Source organism: Vanellus vanellus, assembly GCF_965231255.1.
Source record: "Vanellus vanellus genome assembly, chromosome: 16".
In the NCBI taxonomy this organism is placed as follows: Eukaryota; Metazoa; Chordata; class Aves; order Charadriiformes; family Charadriidae; genus Vanellus; species Vanellus vanellus.
Genome location: NC_138921.1, coordinates 2,313,353 through 2,329,224, shown reverse-complemented (window position 1 = coordinate 2,329,224; position 15,872 = coordinate 2,313,353). Strand labels below are relative to the sequence as shown.

Genomic DNA, 15,872 nt, shown 5'->3' with positions numbered 1-15,872 from the left:
ATGGAGACATGGAGCCAGGGCAGAGACCTGGAGATGGGACATGGGATAGGGACCTGGAGATGGGACATGGGATAGGGACATGGAACTGGGACAGAGATGTGGCACAGGAACCTGGAGCCAGGGCAGGGACCTGGAGAGGGTACATGGGATGGGGACATGTAGCTGGGATGGGGACATGGGATGGGGACATGGAGCCAGGGACCAGGACGTGGCATGGGGATGTGGAGGCAGGGCAGGGACTTGGAGATGGGACATGGCATGGGGACATGGAGCCAGGGATGGGGACACGACATGGGGACCTGGAGCTGGGCCATGATATGGGGACACAGACCTGGGGCAGGGACCTGGAGCTGGGTGATGGCATGGGGACCTGGGATGGGGACAGGGACATGGCACAGGGACCTGGAGCTGGGCTGAAACACACCTGAGGAGCCCTGGAGGGACCGAAGCCACCAAGCAGGGGGTGAGCACGGGTGGGGGGACCCCCAGGGCCGGGTGGGGGGGTCACTCAAGGGAGCGGTGGGGACAAGGCTTGGACCCATGTGCTCACCTCTGGGCTGGGGACAGCCTGGGGATGGCTGGGAACACCCTGTCCCCACTGTGCATGGAAGGGGGGGACACGACATGTGTCACCCGTTGTGACACCTACCTGTCCCCCTGTCAAGAGCCCCCACCGGACCCCCCCCCCCCAGCCTTGTTTAGTCTGAGGAGGAGTGTGGGTGACCTTCGGCTCCTCCGAGAACCCACGAGGGTAAACAGCACGTCCTGCACCCGGTGACAAGGACACGCCGGGGGACAGGACGCCAGTGGCCCTGGGGGGGGGCAGGAAGGGGTTTGGGGACACCTCCCCCATGCTCTAACCATCAAAGGGGGTGGCTGCCAGCCGGGGGAGACGGGGTGACGGGTGCCCCCCCCAAGTGTGGGTGCGTGCTTTGGGGGTGCACCCCCCCCCACCCCCCCCTGCTGTGCCAGCTCCCCACTTCTCTCCCCCCCCCCGAGGGTGGTGGCACCCGCTGTCTCCGTGGGGAGGGACGCGGATGAAGGTGACGGGGACCACCCGGATGGCTGCGTCCCCCATAGTGTGTGGGGGGGGTGTGCTGAGACCCCCACCCGCACCCCACAGAGAGGGGTTGGGGGGGGCCCGGGGTGCTGGGGGGGGGACAGACGGACACGCATGTCCCCAGACACACAGACACAGCCAGACAGTCACACGCTGTAGGACACCCCCCCACCCCCAGCAGGGACCACCCACGCACAGCCATGCACACCCACGGCCTCCTTGCACGCCCCGACACAGGGACCACACACGCGCACACACGCATGGAAGAGGCAGCGGGAAGAACAGCCGGAGACAGACGGACAAGGGGACAGGCGGATGAGTACCCCCCCCCGGGTTGTGTACATACACATACGCCCACACACAAACACACCTGCGTGTGCACAGTGACGCACGCACGGACCTGCAGGACGTCACACACGGATGGGCACACGGGTGTGGGCGTGAGGAGACACGGATGTGCGCGCGCACACGTGTGTGGACCCGTGCACACGCAGGTGCACACACATCTGTGTCCCCACGCACACCTCCATGCACACACACGTGTGTAATCACACACAGTAATGCACGCACACGTGTGTACCCATGCACATGCAGAAGGTCACATATGTGTGAACGCATGCACACACACGTGTGTACACATGCACACACAGGTCACACATGTGTGAACCCATGCACACACACACATGTACACATGCACACTCAGAAGGTCACATATGTGTGAACCCACACACACACGTGTACACATGCACACACAGAGCCACAGAGCCGTGTGTCCCCATGCACACACACGTGCACACAGAGCCACTCAGATGTGTGTCCCCATGTACACACGTGTGTGTACACATGCACACACAGAAGGTCACATATGTGTGAAGCCATGCACACGCACGTGTGTACACATGCACAGAGCCACACAGATGTGTGTCCCCATGCACACACACATGTGTACACATGCACACACAGGTCACATATGTGTGTCCCCATGTACACACGTGTGTGTACACATGCACACACAGAAGGTCACATATGTGTGAAGCCATGCACACGCACGTGTGTACCCTTGCACACACATGTGTGTACACATGCGCACCCAGAAGGTCACATATGTGTGTCCCCACGCACACACACATGTGTACACATGCACACAGAGACTGTCACATATGTGTGAACCCATGCACACCTACGTGTGAACCCTTGCACACACACGTGTGTGCACATGCGCACTCAGAAGGTCACATATGTGTGAACTATCACACACGCACGTGTACACGTGCACACACAGAGCCACACAGATGTGTGTCCCCATGCACACAGAGAAGGTCACATATGTGTGAACCCACGCACACATACGTGTGACCCCACGCACACACACGTGTGTACACATGCACAGAGCCACACAGCTGCGTGTCCCCATGCACACACACGTGTGTACATATGCGCACTCAGAAGGTCACATACGTGTGAACCCACCCACGCACACACATGTGCACGCACAGGGATGCACACACACGTGTGCACCCCCCACACACAGGGACACGCACACTGGGGGGTCCCCGTGCACACACAGCAGCACACACACGCGTGTGCCCATGCACGCAGAGGCACACGCGTGTGTACCCCACGCAGAGGGCCACGGAGAGGGACCCCACCACCACCCCTCCCGCATCGTGCCCCCTCCCTGAGCTGAGCCCCCCCCCCCGGGCCCGTGTGTCGTGTCCCCCCCCCAAATATTGCCCCCCCCCCTCCATGTCCGTGCCGCCAGCGGGACCCCCGCGCCGGCGGGGCGGAAGGCGGGGGGGGGGTTCCCTCCTCCTCCTCCTCCTCCATCTCTCCTCCTCCTCCATCCCTCCTCCTCCTCCTTCATCCCTCCTCCTCCTCCTCCTCCCCTCCCCCTCCCGCCGCCCCGCTCGCTGCCGGTGGCGGTGCCGGTGGCGGTGCCCGGGCAGCACCGAGCCCATGGCGGGGCCCTGCCGCCGCTGCCTGCTCCTGCCTGCACCCCTGGTGCTCTGCCTCTGCCTCTGCTGCCTGCTCCTGCCGCCGCTGCCGCCGCCCGCCGCCGCCTCCTGGAGCCCGGCCGTGCTGCAGCCCGCCGCCCGCAGGTACCGGGGGCACCGGGGGAGGGGGGGGGGGGGTGGAACACCGGGGAGATGGAGTACAAGTACCGGGGGGGGTGTCCGGGAACGGGGGGAACCGGGCATGGAGAGCGGGGGGGACCGGCGAGATGGGGATGCGGGTACCGGGGGGATGCGGGTACCGGGGGGATGCGGGTACCGGGGGGTGCGGGTACCGGGGGGTGCGGGTACCAGGGGGCAGTGGGTACCGGGGGGTGCGGGTACCGGGGGGTGCGGGTACCGGGGGGCAGTGGGTACCGGGGGGTGCGGGGCAGGAGCTGCTCGGTCCGTGCTGCTGAGGCTACCAGGACTGGGAAGTCTGCGGGGCTGCCCGGGCTGGGGCTTACTGGGGGCTACTGGGGCCAGCAGGACTTACTGGGGCTGGGGCTTACTGGAGGGGTTGCTGGGGCTTACTGGAGGGGTTGCTGGGGCTAGCTGGTCTTTCCGGGCCTGGGGGCTACTGGGGCCAGCAGGACATATCAGGGCTGGGAGTTATCAGGGGGTTTACTGGGGCTAGTTAGACTTACTGGGACTGGTGGTTACCAGGGGCTTACTGGGACTAGCGGGATGTACTGGGGCTGGGTGTTAATGGGACTAGCAAGAGTTGCTGGTGCTTACTGGGTGGTTACTGGGGCTAGCAGGACTTTCTGGGTCTAGCATCGCTGCTGGGGTTATCAGGGCTACCAGGGTAGCAAGGTGCTGGGACTACTGGGGCTAGCTGGGCATACTGGGACTGCTGGAGCTACTGGGGCTGCCTGGACAAACTGGGACTGCTGGGGCTGGTGCGGGGTCACCGGCCCTGGCCTCAGCGTCCTGTCCCCGGCAGGCGGCGGGAGCCAGGGCAGCCCGCTGCCCATTTTGGGGGTCCGTGGTCCTTGTCCCCACTGTCCCGTCCCGACGGAGCGGCAGGCGGGGTGGCGCTGGGGGGGGGGGGGGGGTTGTTTACAGGAAATCTTTGGCTCTGGCCATGTCTCCGGCACCGGATTGCCGGGACCTCCCGGTTCCGCTCGGGTCGACGAGGCGACGGGCAGATGCTGCCTCATTTCCCCTTCCCCTCCCGGCCAAACCCAGGAAGCCCCCGGCGCCTTGGGACCACCCCGCCGTGTCTGTGTGTGTGTGTGTCTGTGTGTGTGTGTGTGTGTGTGTGTCCCAACCCACCCCATCCCCGGAATATCCCCCCCCCCCAGCCCAGCACCCACTTGCCACCGTGGGGGCACCCGCAAGCCCCCACTCCATCCCACCCCATCCAGTTGGTTGGTGTGGGGTCCCACACGCCCAAGCGGAGGCGGGGGGCGTGAAGCCAACAGGCGGGTTTTGGGAAGGGGGAGTGGGATTCGGAGCCAACCCCGCTGTGGGTTCGACCCCGGGTGCGTGTACGCCGCCGGCGGCAGAGCCCTGACCCGCTCGGTGCACGAGTGGTGGCCCAGCAGCGGGTGAGCTGGGTCATACCGGGCCACGCGAGCGCTCGCACGCCGATGCCCGCCGGTTCTCGCCCCGCTTCCCGGGAGGGCATTCCCCCACGTCCGCCGGGCGGGAGCCGAAACGGGCCGGGACCCGTCCCCATCCATCCCCATCCCCGTCCCCGCCGGCGTTTGGCACCGCCGCCGCGTCCTCGCCCCGACGCAGCGCCCGTGCCCAGGAGCATGGTGGCCACCCAGGGTGGGAAGCGAGGAGGGTGACGATGATGATGTTGGGGGGAGGAAGGCTGTCACCCTGCGTAAGGGGGGGGACGACGGGGACCGGAGGTGTCGTTGCCCCCCCCCCCCACCCCCCCCGTTCTTCCCCGCCTCGACGCGGCGTGGAGACAGCCGCCCCCGGCGAGCTCGGCGCTTTCGTGGCCCTGTGCCACCATGCTGTGACACACACACACACACACACACACACACACACCCCAACTCCCAGACAATTGTGTCCCCATCTGTGTCGTCGTCCCCCCCCCCACCGATGCCCGCTCGTCCCCCCACCTCCTCCCTGCTCGCGGGGGCTGCGCAACGCCGCGGCGGTCCCAAAACCGCTCAGATTTTGACCCAAATTGTACAACCTCAGAGTTGGGAGCCGCCGTGGAGGACGGCGTTGTGGCATTTGGGGGGGGGGGGGGGGTGTCTCCCCCTCCTTCCTCCGCAAGGGGAAACTGAGGCGGGGGGGGGGGGTGGGGTGGGCAGAGCCGGCGTGGGGCAGGCGGGCACCCGAAAGAAAGGAGCCTTTGTGTGGGGTGGGCTGGGGGCGCACGGAGTTGGGGGGGGGGTGGAGGAGGGGGGGGGGGGGTGTCTGGGCCCCGCTCCAGGCCAAGTCGGCGCCAGCGCCGTGCCGAGCCGGGAATGCAGCAGGAATGTGGGGCCCCAGTTCCCCCCACCCCCCCACCCCATGGCGTGCCAAGGCAGCCCCCGCCCGGGATTGGGGGGGGGTGGTGGGGGGGGCAGCACCCCGAAAAGCATCTCCCAGGGCAATTTGCGGGGGAGGGGAACCCCTAGGACTTGGGGAAGGGGAGGGACATCCCGGGTGGCACTGTCACCTCTGCCAGCCCCAGGGTGTCCCCCCCCCCCCTGCCCCGGGCAGGGCTGATGGCACTGGCGGTTTGCCTTCCAGCAACTGGTGCTCCTACACAGTGACACGGACGGTGTCATGCCACGTCCAGAATGGCACCTTCCTCCAACGGGTCTTCCAGGGCTGCCGCTGGCCCCTGGCCTGCAGCGGGGGCAGGTGAGAGATGCCACCAAGGTCCCCTGGAAGCAGGGACCCGGCTTTCCCCACCCCCCTCTTAGCACCCATGGGTGCTCTTCTGCCACCCCTCCCTGGGGTTCCAGAGCCGGGATGGATGTGACAGCGTTGTCCCGCTCTGCGCCAGCAGCTATCGCACCATCATCAGGCCCATCTACAGGGTGACCTACAAGACGCTGACGGCGCTGGAGTGGAGGTGCTGCCCCGGGCACGCCGGGGCCAACTGCGAGGAGGGTAAGGAGCCAGCACGGCCGTGGGAGGGGGCCTCATCCTGCCCCAGGGCTGGGTTGTTAGTCCTCTCCATGGTGGAGGTGGGGCGGTGGCACCCAGGGGTTGTGTCTAGGCTGTGGTCTCCAGCCATCGGCATCGCTGGTAAGGATGGGTGGGGTGGGAAGGGCTGGATGGAGAGATGGAGCCACGTGTGGGTGGGAGGAAGGGATGGAGGGATGGATATTCCTCTGGGGATGGAGGGAGGGAGGGATGTTCCTCTGGATGGACGGACGGATGGATGTTCCTCTGGGGATGGAGGGAGGGAGGGAGGGAGGGAGGGATGTTCCTCTGGGTGGGTGGATGGATGGACAGATGGAGGGATGGACAGATGGAGGGATGGACAGATGGAGGGATGGATGGATGGATGTTCTTCTGTGTGGACGGATGGAGGGACAGATGGATGGATGGATGGATGTTCTTCTGTGTGGACGGATGGAGGGACAGATGGATGGATGGATGGATGTTCTTCTGTGTGGATGGATGGAGGGACAGATGTTCTTCTGTGTGGATGGATGGACAGATGAAGGGATGGATGGATGTTCCTCTGTGGGTGGGTGTGTGGATGGATGGGTGGATGGATGAATGGATGGATGTTCTTCTGTGTGGATGGATGGAGGGCTGGATGAATGGATGGATAGATGTTCTTCTGTGGGTGGGTGGATGGATGGATGGATGTTCCATGGTTGAGTGGATGGATGGATGGATGAATGGATGGATGTTCCTGTAGGTGGGTGGCTAGATGTTCCTGTGGATGGGTGGGTAGGTGGATGGATGTGCCAATGGATGGGTGAGTGAATGGATGGCTGTTCCTGTGAGTAAATGGACGGATGGCTGTGTCCATGGATGGATGAATAGATAAATGGATGGATGGATGGATGTTCCTGTGTTGGTGGGTGGGTGGGTGGGTGGATGGCTGGATGGATGTTCCTGTGGGTGGGCAGATGGATGGCTGTGTCCACGGATGGATGGATAAGTGGATAGATGGATGTTCCCGTGTTGGTGGGCGGGTGGATAAGCGGGTGGATGTCCATGCATGCGGATGGATGGGTGGACGAATAGATGGAGAGGGATTCCGGTGGGTGGACAGACGGACGGACAGACGGGTGGCTGGCCCTGCGTTGGGCTGGATGGGTAGATGCAGGGCTGGGTGGGCAGATGGATGCTTGACCGGCTGTGCCCAGGGGTGAATAACTGCAAAGACAGACGGGGTGTGGGTGGATGGACGGACGGACGGACATTCCCACGTGGGTGGCTGCCTGGCCGTGCCCGCGAGGGGATGGCTGCCTGCCTGCCTGCCTGCCTGCGGACGGGCAGCTGCCTGCGCGCGGGCGGATGAATGGGTGTGAGGCTGTGCCATGCATGGTGGGACGGGCGCCGCCGCCTCCGCCGCTGGCCCCCAGCCTGCCTCCCTACCCGGGGGGGGGGGGTGGGGTGTCTTTGTCCCCAATGTCACCCGCATCCTCCTCCCTCCCTCTCCCCCGGCACCCTGGCTGTCCCCCAGCCCGTCACCGTCCCTGCGGGGCACGGCGGGATCAGGGGCTGCAGAGCGAGAGGGTGGCACCCAGGGGTGGGGACACCCTGGGGACATGCGGGTTGGCACCGAGGGCGTGCAGGACAGTGGCTGGCACGAGGGGCTCCGGAGCCAGCTGGGTGGCAGCGGCAGGGAGGGAGGCGGGGTGGGGGGGGGGTCTTCCTCCTCCTCCTCCTCCTCCTGCTCCGTGCGTGCTTGGCCAGCTGCCCCACATCTGGGCCCACTTAGGGCGGCGCTGGCTGTCCCCTGCAGCATGGCGGTGGCCGTGCCCGGGGTGGGGTGACAGCGTGGGGGGGAGCAGGGAGGGGGGAGGGTACGATGCCACCAGCTCTGCTCCAGACACCCCTTTCCTGCCACCCCGGGTGGCCCCGAGCTGCTGTCCCCAGATTCCCACGGTGGGGACGAGGTGCTGGGACCCCACAATGTGGGCAGTGTCTCCAAGAATGTGTCCCGTCCCCCCACCCCAAAGCCACCCCCAAGCTGGGGGATCTCGCCGGGGGGAGCTGGGTGGGGGCCATGGGGGTGTTTGGGGGGATGGGGTTCAGGACCGGGGAGGGTTTGGGGGGGAGGGGGGGGTTGGGTGTCTGGCTGAAGGGATCCGGTGTGTGGTCATGGGGGAGTTTGGGGGGGTCTAGCTCAGGGTTATGGGGTGGTTTGGGGGGGATCTGGTCAGGGGTGGGTTTGGGGGGCTCTGGCTGAGGGTTATGGGGTGGTTTGGGAGGGGTCTAGGTCGGGGTTATGGGGTGGGTTGGGGGGCATCTGGCATGTGATTATGGGGGGGTTTGTGGGGGTCTGGCTCAGGACCATGGGTAGGTTTTGGGGAGGGGGGGGATGTGGTGTATGGTCATGGGAGGGTTTGGGGGGTCTGACTGAGGGTTATGGGGTGGCTTGTGGGGGTCTAGCTCAGGATTACAGGGTAGTTTGGGGGGGATCTGGTGTGTGGTCATGGGGGGGTTTGGGGGTCTATCTTGGGGTGATGGGGTGGTTTGGGGGAGATCTGGTCAGGGGTGGGTTTGGGGGGGTCTGACTGAGGGCTATGGGATGGGTTGGGGCATCTGATGTGGGTGGGTTTGGGGGGTCTAGCTCGTGGTTATGGGGTGGTTTGGGGGGATCTGGTCAGGGGTGGGTTTGGGGGGCTCTGGCTGAGGGTTATGGGGTGGGTTTGGGAGGGGTCTAGCTCAAGGTGATGGGATGGGTTGGGGGGTATCTGCCACATGATTATGGGTGGGTTTGGGGGGGTCTGGCTGAGGGGTTTGGGGTGGGTTGGGGACATCTGATGTGGGTGGGTTTGGGGTGATCTAGCTCAGGGTTATGGGGTGGGTTGGGGGGGATCTGGTGTGTGGTCAGGGGTGGGTTTGGGGGGGTCTAGCTCAGGGTTATGGGGTGGGTTGGGGGGGATTCTGTTGGGTGGTCATGGAGGGGTTTGCGGGGTGTCTAGCTTGGGGTTATGGGGTGGGTTTGGGGGGGATCCGACATGTGGTCAGGGGTGGGTTTGGGGGGGGGTCTGGTTCAGGCCCACGGGTGGGACTGGGGGGATCTGTCCTGGGGCCGTGGGTGGGTTTGGGGCTCTGAAGCTCACCAGCAGCGAGGATGGGGCAGAAGCAGCGGGGCCCCTTGCACCTCCCCCAACTGCCCCTATTTTGGGCCGAGGGGCAGTCGACTTCTTTCCCAGCCCCATCCCCTTTGGGTGGTGGGGGGGGGGTCCCCCACCAGCAGCAACGCACCAGTGGGGGTGCCCCCTTCCTGACACCCCCCCCTTCCTTCGGCAGAGGCTCACACCTTCCTCGCCCTGCGGGATGCTGGGCGCCCCAGCGCTGCCCCACGCCGGCCCCCCCTGCGCCCCACGGCTTTCTCAGGTGGGTGTCCCCCCCCCCCACTCCCTTGCCACCACACGCTGTATCAGCGTGGGTGAAGAGTGGTCCGTGTGTCCGTCCCCCCCCCCCCCCAAACCGCCTGTGCCCCCTGCTTCCCCCCCACCCAGGGTGCCTGAACTGCAGCCGCGTCGGGGAGCTGACAGCCCGGCTCGCTACCCTTGAGGCGCAGGTGAGACCCCCCCCCAAAATACCACCACGCCACCCCTCCAGGGACACAGAAGCCCAGGGAGGGGGGGGGGGGAGTCGCTTTATGGGGTGTCCCCCCCCCACTGCAGAACCCAACCCTCCCATCTCTTCGCTAGGTAGCCCGGCTGACGGTGGCCGAACCCCCCAACTCCCCAGCACCCAAAAGCAGCGCCCCGGGGAGGGGACCGGACACCGGGCAGCTTTGGGGGTCCCCCACCGCCCGCGGGAGCCCCGGGGATGACGGTAAGTCAGGCAGCTGCCCCCCCCCCCCCCCCCCCCCCCCAATTCCCCTCCCCCCCGCTCCTTCCTTTTCCCCATCCAGTGCTTTGCTTTGGGGTAGGGTGGGGGGCACCCACCGAGGGTCTGTCCCCGGGGGGTGCTCCCCTGAGGGTGCTGCTCGGCCGCAGGGACACCCGGCTGGCGGGGCCCCCCCGGCCCCAAGGGAGACGCGGGAGGACGGGGACCATCGGGCATTCCTGGGGCGAAGGGTCCAACGGGGCCACCAGGTAAGGGGAGGGGGGACAGGGGACGGGGACCCGCGGTGGGAGGGGAGGGGGGGGTCCCAGCTGGGCCCCAGTTGAGCCCCCCCCTCCCCTCCTGGCGGGCAGATATTGATTGGGGGGGTGGGGGGTGTCTGTGCAGTGATTTGGGGGGGTTCGGAAGGGCTCCAGCACTGAGCATCTCCAGGCATCGGGAATTTAATAGGGATGCTCCCTCCCCCAAATCTTCACCCTCCTCTTCCTCCCCGCAGGTCCCCCCGGCCCCCCAGGACCACCCGGCCGGGATGGAGCCAGGGGGCTCCCCGGAGAGAAGGGGTTACCCGGTCCCCCCGGCCCCCCGGGCCCTCCCGCCCCAGTGGGGCCAGCGATACCCCGCATAGCTGAACCCAGTAAGGAGGGTCGGGGGGGGTGGGGGTGTCACCTCCCCGGGGGGGGGAGGAACCACGGCAGAGCATCCCTGCCCCCGGTGCTGGTTCTGGCCGTGGGGAGTGGGCTATGGGGGGGGGAACTGGGGGACCACCGCCCAGGCTGGGGGCGGCGTGGATAGATCCTGCCCAATTGGGCGGTACTGGGACCCCCGGGGGTGGGGGGGTCTGGTCCCTGCCCCACCACCCATGTCCTCCCCCAGGAGACCCGCTGCTCTCCAACACTTTCATCGAAGCTGCCGGTGGCATCGTGGGTCCCGTCGGACCCCCCGGACCTGTGGGGCCGATGGGTGAGTGTCCCCTGTGTCCCCCCACCCCTTCCCTATCCCCCCCCCCGAGCATTTTGTGGGTCCCCCCAGTGCGGAGCACCCTGCCTGAGCTGAGCTGTGCCCCCTCCCCTTGTAGGTCCCCCCGGCCCCCCAGGTCCCATCGGCCCCCCCGGCCCCCCAGGACCTGACGTAAGTACTGGGAACACTGGGATTGGGGGGCACGGGGTGGGCTGACCCCCCCACACCCCCCCTCCCAGACACCCCCCCCCCCCCCATCCCCAGGCTGATGGCCCCCACCTTGTCCTTGTGCAGGGTAGAGCGGGGGCACCAGGAGCCGCCGGCCCCCCCGGGGCGAAGGGAGACAGGGTGAGTCCCCAGTGGCGTGACATGAGTTGGGCAGGTCTCAGCTGGGGGGGTGGGGGGGTGGGGGGGGTGTCTGCCAGCATTTCCCACGGTGGAGGGTCCAGCCGTGCCCCCTCCCCGTCCCCCCCAACTGGGTACTGATGGGGTCTCTCTCCTCCCACCCCCCCCCTCACCCCACAGGGTCCCCAGGGCCACCCGGGCAGCCGCGGCCAGGACGGGGCACAGGTAAGTTGCTGGATCGGGACCCCCCCCGGGCTGCAGCCCCCCCACCCCCACCCCGTTCCCCCCCTCCGTCCCCCCCCCTGTCCCTGCCAGGCCCTCTCCTCTCTGTGTTTCAGGGCCAGCCGGGTCCCAGGGGCGAGCCGGGCGAGAAGGGCACTTGGGTGAGTGACAGAGAAGGTGGCACCAGGGACACATCTACCGATGGGGGTCGGCCACCCACGGGTGCCGGGGGGGTGGTGATGGGCCCCCTCCCCTGCTCCCCCCCATCCCCCTCAATGTCTTGTCCCTGGGACACCAATGGTGGCACGGAGGTCCCCAGCGGTGCCCATGGTTCATCCCCACCACCCCAGCGGTGGCATGGGGGTCTCCGGTGGTGGCAAGTGCCCCGTATTGTCCCTGGGACCCCAGTGACAGCATGGGGGTCCCCAGTGCTGCCCAGTGTCCTCGCCCCACCCCCAGGACCCCAACGCTGGCCTGGGGGTCCCCAGCGTCCTCATCCCACCCCCAGGACCCCAACGTTGGTTGGGGGTCCCCAGTGCTGCCCAGTGTCCTCGCCCCACCCCCAGGACCCCAACGCTGGCCTGGGGGTCCCCAGCGTCCTCATCCCACCCCCAGGATGGGGACCCCCATGGGGTCCCCCCATTGCTTCCCCTGCCGGTGCGGTGAGTCGGGGGGTGCCGGGAGGTGGGTGGTACATGTGTCCCCTCTGTGTGTCCGTCCCCCCCCCTCCAGGGCAGGTGGCCCAGGGCCATGTGGGGGTCTGCCCCCCTCTCCCCCTCCTCCTCACCCCCTCCGTCCCTCTCTTCTCCCCAGGGGGAGGGTTTGCACCAGCTCCGAGAGGCGCTGAAGATTTTAGCGGAGAGGGTTTTAATCTTGGAAACAATGATTGGGCTCTACGGTGAGTAGGGGGGGGGGGGCCACCCCGGGGCGACGGGAGGGGACAGGGACACCCCCCCCCTCCCCATGCCCACCGGCAGGTCACCAGCCCCCCATGACGTCAGGGTGGCTCGTTGATGTCATGGAGCAGCAGGGAGAGACGTCCCCTCCCCTCTGCCATGGAGGGGGGGAGGGGGGTGTCCAGGTACGGGGGGGGCAAGGTGCTGCCCCCCCCCCCCCCCCCAGCTGCAGTGTGATGTCATCAGACGTGCGTGACATCATCACCCCCACTGCAGCATCATGGCCAGCACTGGGGACCGCTCGTAGGGCGAGGGCCACCGGGGCACCCCTTACCTGCCCCCGTGGCTGGGGGCACCCCCGGAACCCCCCCCCGGACCCCCCAGGCACTGCCCAGGGTGCCCACCTCGGGCAGGGACACCCGTGACAGTCTCCATCTTGGGGACAAGCTGGTGGCTTGTCCCCCAGGCAGGTTGGGGACATGTGTCCCGTCGTCCCCCCCCCATGTCCGGGGACACGCACAGGGATTTGGTGCGCTGGGGGGGGGTGGGCGAGGGGAGCACCCCTCTGGCATGGGACCCGCAGGGGACAGTTGTGTCCCCATGGGGGCACTGCTGGGGACGTGGACCCTTGTCCCAGGGGATGGAGGGACCCCCTGGCACCCCTCCGAGACCGGGAGGAGCACCCTCCTGGGACATCTGGCACCCCCCACCCATCGCACCGGCACCAACCCTCCCCCCCCCCGACCCCGCCGGGGCTGCACCCATGCTATGCCACCCACGCCGCGCTATTGCCACCCACGCCGTGCCACCCACGCCATGCCATGCCCGCCGCGGGGCGAACGCGCGCTCTGCTCTGCTCTCTCACTCTCCCCCAGGCCAGTAGCTTCCAAACCCTCCTGCGGCAGCAGGCCCGGCTGGAGGTCCTGGCTAGAAGGGTCACCTTGCTGGAAGCCATCATCTGGCCAGGTAACCGTGCCACCTTCCCTCTTCCCCTCCCCGCATGAGCTGGGCGCGCGGCGGCCTCCCCTGGGAGCGGGCATGGAGCACAGGGAGCTGGAAGCCCTGGGAGCAGGTCCCCAGGACCAAGGGAGATCATGGAGACCCTCTTGGATCAAGAGAAACCCTGAAGCTCCTGACACCAAGGGAGTTCCTCTCGAACCAAGGGAGACTGTAGAGCCCCTCTTGGATTGAGAGAGACAACCATGGAGACCCTTTTGGACCAAGAGAAACTCTAGAGCTCCCCAAGCATCAAGGGAGACCATGGAGCCCTTCTCAAACCAAGGGAGATTATGGAGACCCTTTTGGGCTAAGGGAAACCATGGAGCTATCCAAGTATCAAGGGAGTCCATGGAGCCCTTCTCAAACCAAGGGAGCCCCTGCAGCCCCCCAGGGCTGAGGGAGACCACGGAGACCCTCATGCTGCAAGGGAAACCCTAGAGCTCCCCAAGCACCGAGGGATTCCATGGAGCCCTTCTCAAACCAAGGGAGATTATGGAGACCCTCTTGGGCCAAGGGAAACCATGGAGCTATCCAAGTATCAAGGGAGACCATGGAGCCCTTCTCAAACCAAGGGAGACTCATGGAGACCCTCTTGGGCCAAGGGAAACCCTAGAACTCCCCAAGCATCAAGGGAGACCATGGAGCCCTTCTCAAACCAAGGGAGACCCACAGAGACCCTCTTGGGCCAAGGAAGCCCCTGCAGCCTCCCCAGGGCCAATGGAGACCATGGAGACCCTCTTGCATTCAGAGAGATGACCATGGAGACCCTTTTGGGCCAAGGGAAACCTTGGAGACCTCCTTGGACCAAGGAAGACCATGAAGTTCCTCTTGGATGGAGGGAGACCATGGAGCTGCTCTTGAACCAAGGGAACTCCTGGAGCCCTTCTGGGACCAAAGGAGACCATGGACCTCCTTGGACCAAGGCAGCTCCTGGAGCTCTCCAAGGATGAAGGGAAGCCTTGGAGGAACCCTTCAACCTGGGGAGCTCCTGGAGCTCCTCCTGGATGGAGCCAGCCCCTGGCCCCCTCCTTGGCCCAAGGGAGACCCCCCCCCATGCCAGGGTGCCCAGCTGGGGGGTTGGCGGGTGCTCCTCCCCCCCTCCCCCCCTCCTTTTCCTCCCCTTCCGCCTCCACTTTCCAGCTGCGCTTTCCTGCAGGGGGGACCCCGGCTCGCGGGGTGCCAGCCGGGGGTGCCAGGCAGGGGTGCCGGGGGGATGGGGGGGGGGGGGGGGCTCATGTCCCTTGTGTGTTCCCCCCCCCCCCCCCCAACCCAGTCCCCCACCCACCATGGGGGTCCCTGGGGACAGCCGGAGCCGTGGGGCTCGATGCTGCCGGTGGGGGGGGCAACGAACCCCATTTCTGTGGGGCAGCAGACCCCCACCCACAACACCCTGTGCTGGGGTGACTGGTTTTGGGTGGTTTGTTTTTTTTTTTTTTGGGGTGGGGGGGTGGTCTGGTACCCCTCACCTGATGCTTCTCTCCTTTCCTCCCCGCAGAACCGGAGCCCGGCTCGGGCAGTGCCCCCCCCGGCACTGTGGCACCCGCCCCCCCCGCGGCAAGCGTGGCAGCGGCCACCCCCCCTACCGCATCGTGGCCCCCCGCCAGTGGCCCCCCGGCAAGCAGTGAGGGACCCTGTGGGAGAACGGGGGGGGGGGGGGGATGTCACCCCCACCCATCACCACCCCCCTGCGCCCACCGCCGTGCCGGTACGGGCAGGAGCATCGCCCCGGGGTGGGGGGGGGGGGCAATATGGGGGTCACCGTTCCCCCCCCCCAATGTCCCCGTGGCCCCACAGGGCACTTGGTGCTAGCCGGTGGCACGGCACCGGCCCCCTCCCCCACCCCCGCTTTGCCCCCCATCGCTGGGGGGGGCCATCTCTGCCCCCCCCCCCCCCCCCCCCCATTTCTACCCCCCATCTCTATGTGCAGCTCTGGGGGTGCTTCATTGCCCCCCCCCACCACCGGTCCCCCCCAAGTCCCCACAGCCACCCCGGCGCTGGGAAAGGGGCTCTCGGGGGTGGGGGGGGCACAGCGGTGGGGACCCCCCACTCAGCGGATGGGGACCCCACTGCACCGCGCGCTTTGTCCCACTGCTTTGGGACCCTCGAGGTCATTAAACGCCTCCCGACCCCATGTCCTGCGGTGTCCCTCAGCGTCCCGACCGGGGCCATCCTGGGGACGGTGGTGGGCTCCCATGGGGTTGCCACCGGGGTGGGGCCACGGGGAGGTGGGCTGTGGTGACCTGGAGGGGACCCAGAGGCCACGTGGCTGTGCCGTGCCACCCATGGGACACCTGCCCATGCCGTGCCACCCATGGGACATCCACCTATGTCCTGCCACCCAAGGGACACCACACAGCCTGTGCCACACCACCCTTGGGACACCCATCTATGCCACACCACCCTTGGGACACCCACACACTCTATGCCACCAGTGGGACACCCACACAC

General features: G+C 66.8%; 1 protein-coding gene across 1 annotated transcript; it reads left to right on the top strand.

The window, feature by feature from the left end:
• Positions 1-3,016: 3,016 nt before the first annotated feature.
• EMID1 (EMI domain containing 1) lies at positions 3,017-15,109 on the top strand (the record flags this gene model as incomplete). The annotated part of the gene is given in 16 exon segments (XM_082491907.1): positions 3,017-3,159; positions 5,758-5,871; positions 6,017-6,123; positions 9,460-9,546; positions 9,672-9,733; positions 9,867-9,993; positions 10,140-10,256; positions 10,502-10,639; positions 10,879-10,965; positions 11,081-11,133; positions 11,257-11,310; positions 11,488-11,532; positions 11,646-11,690; positions 13,301-13,391; positions 14,920-14,967; positions 14,970-15,109. Coding segments are annotated over 16 exon segments (1,398 nt in total). The 3' UTR covers positions 15,050-15,109.
• Between the last annotated feature and the right edge of the window lie 763 nt (positions 15,110-15,872).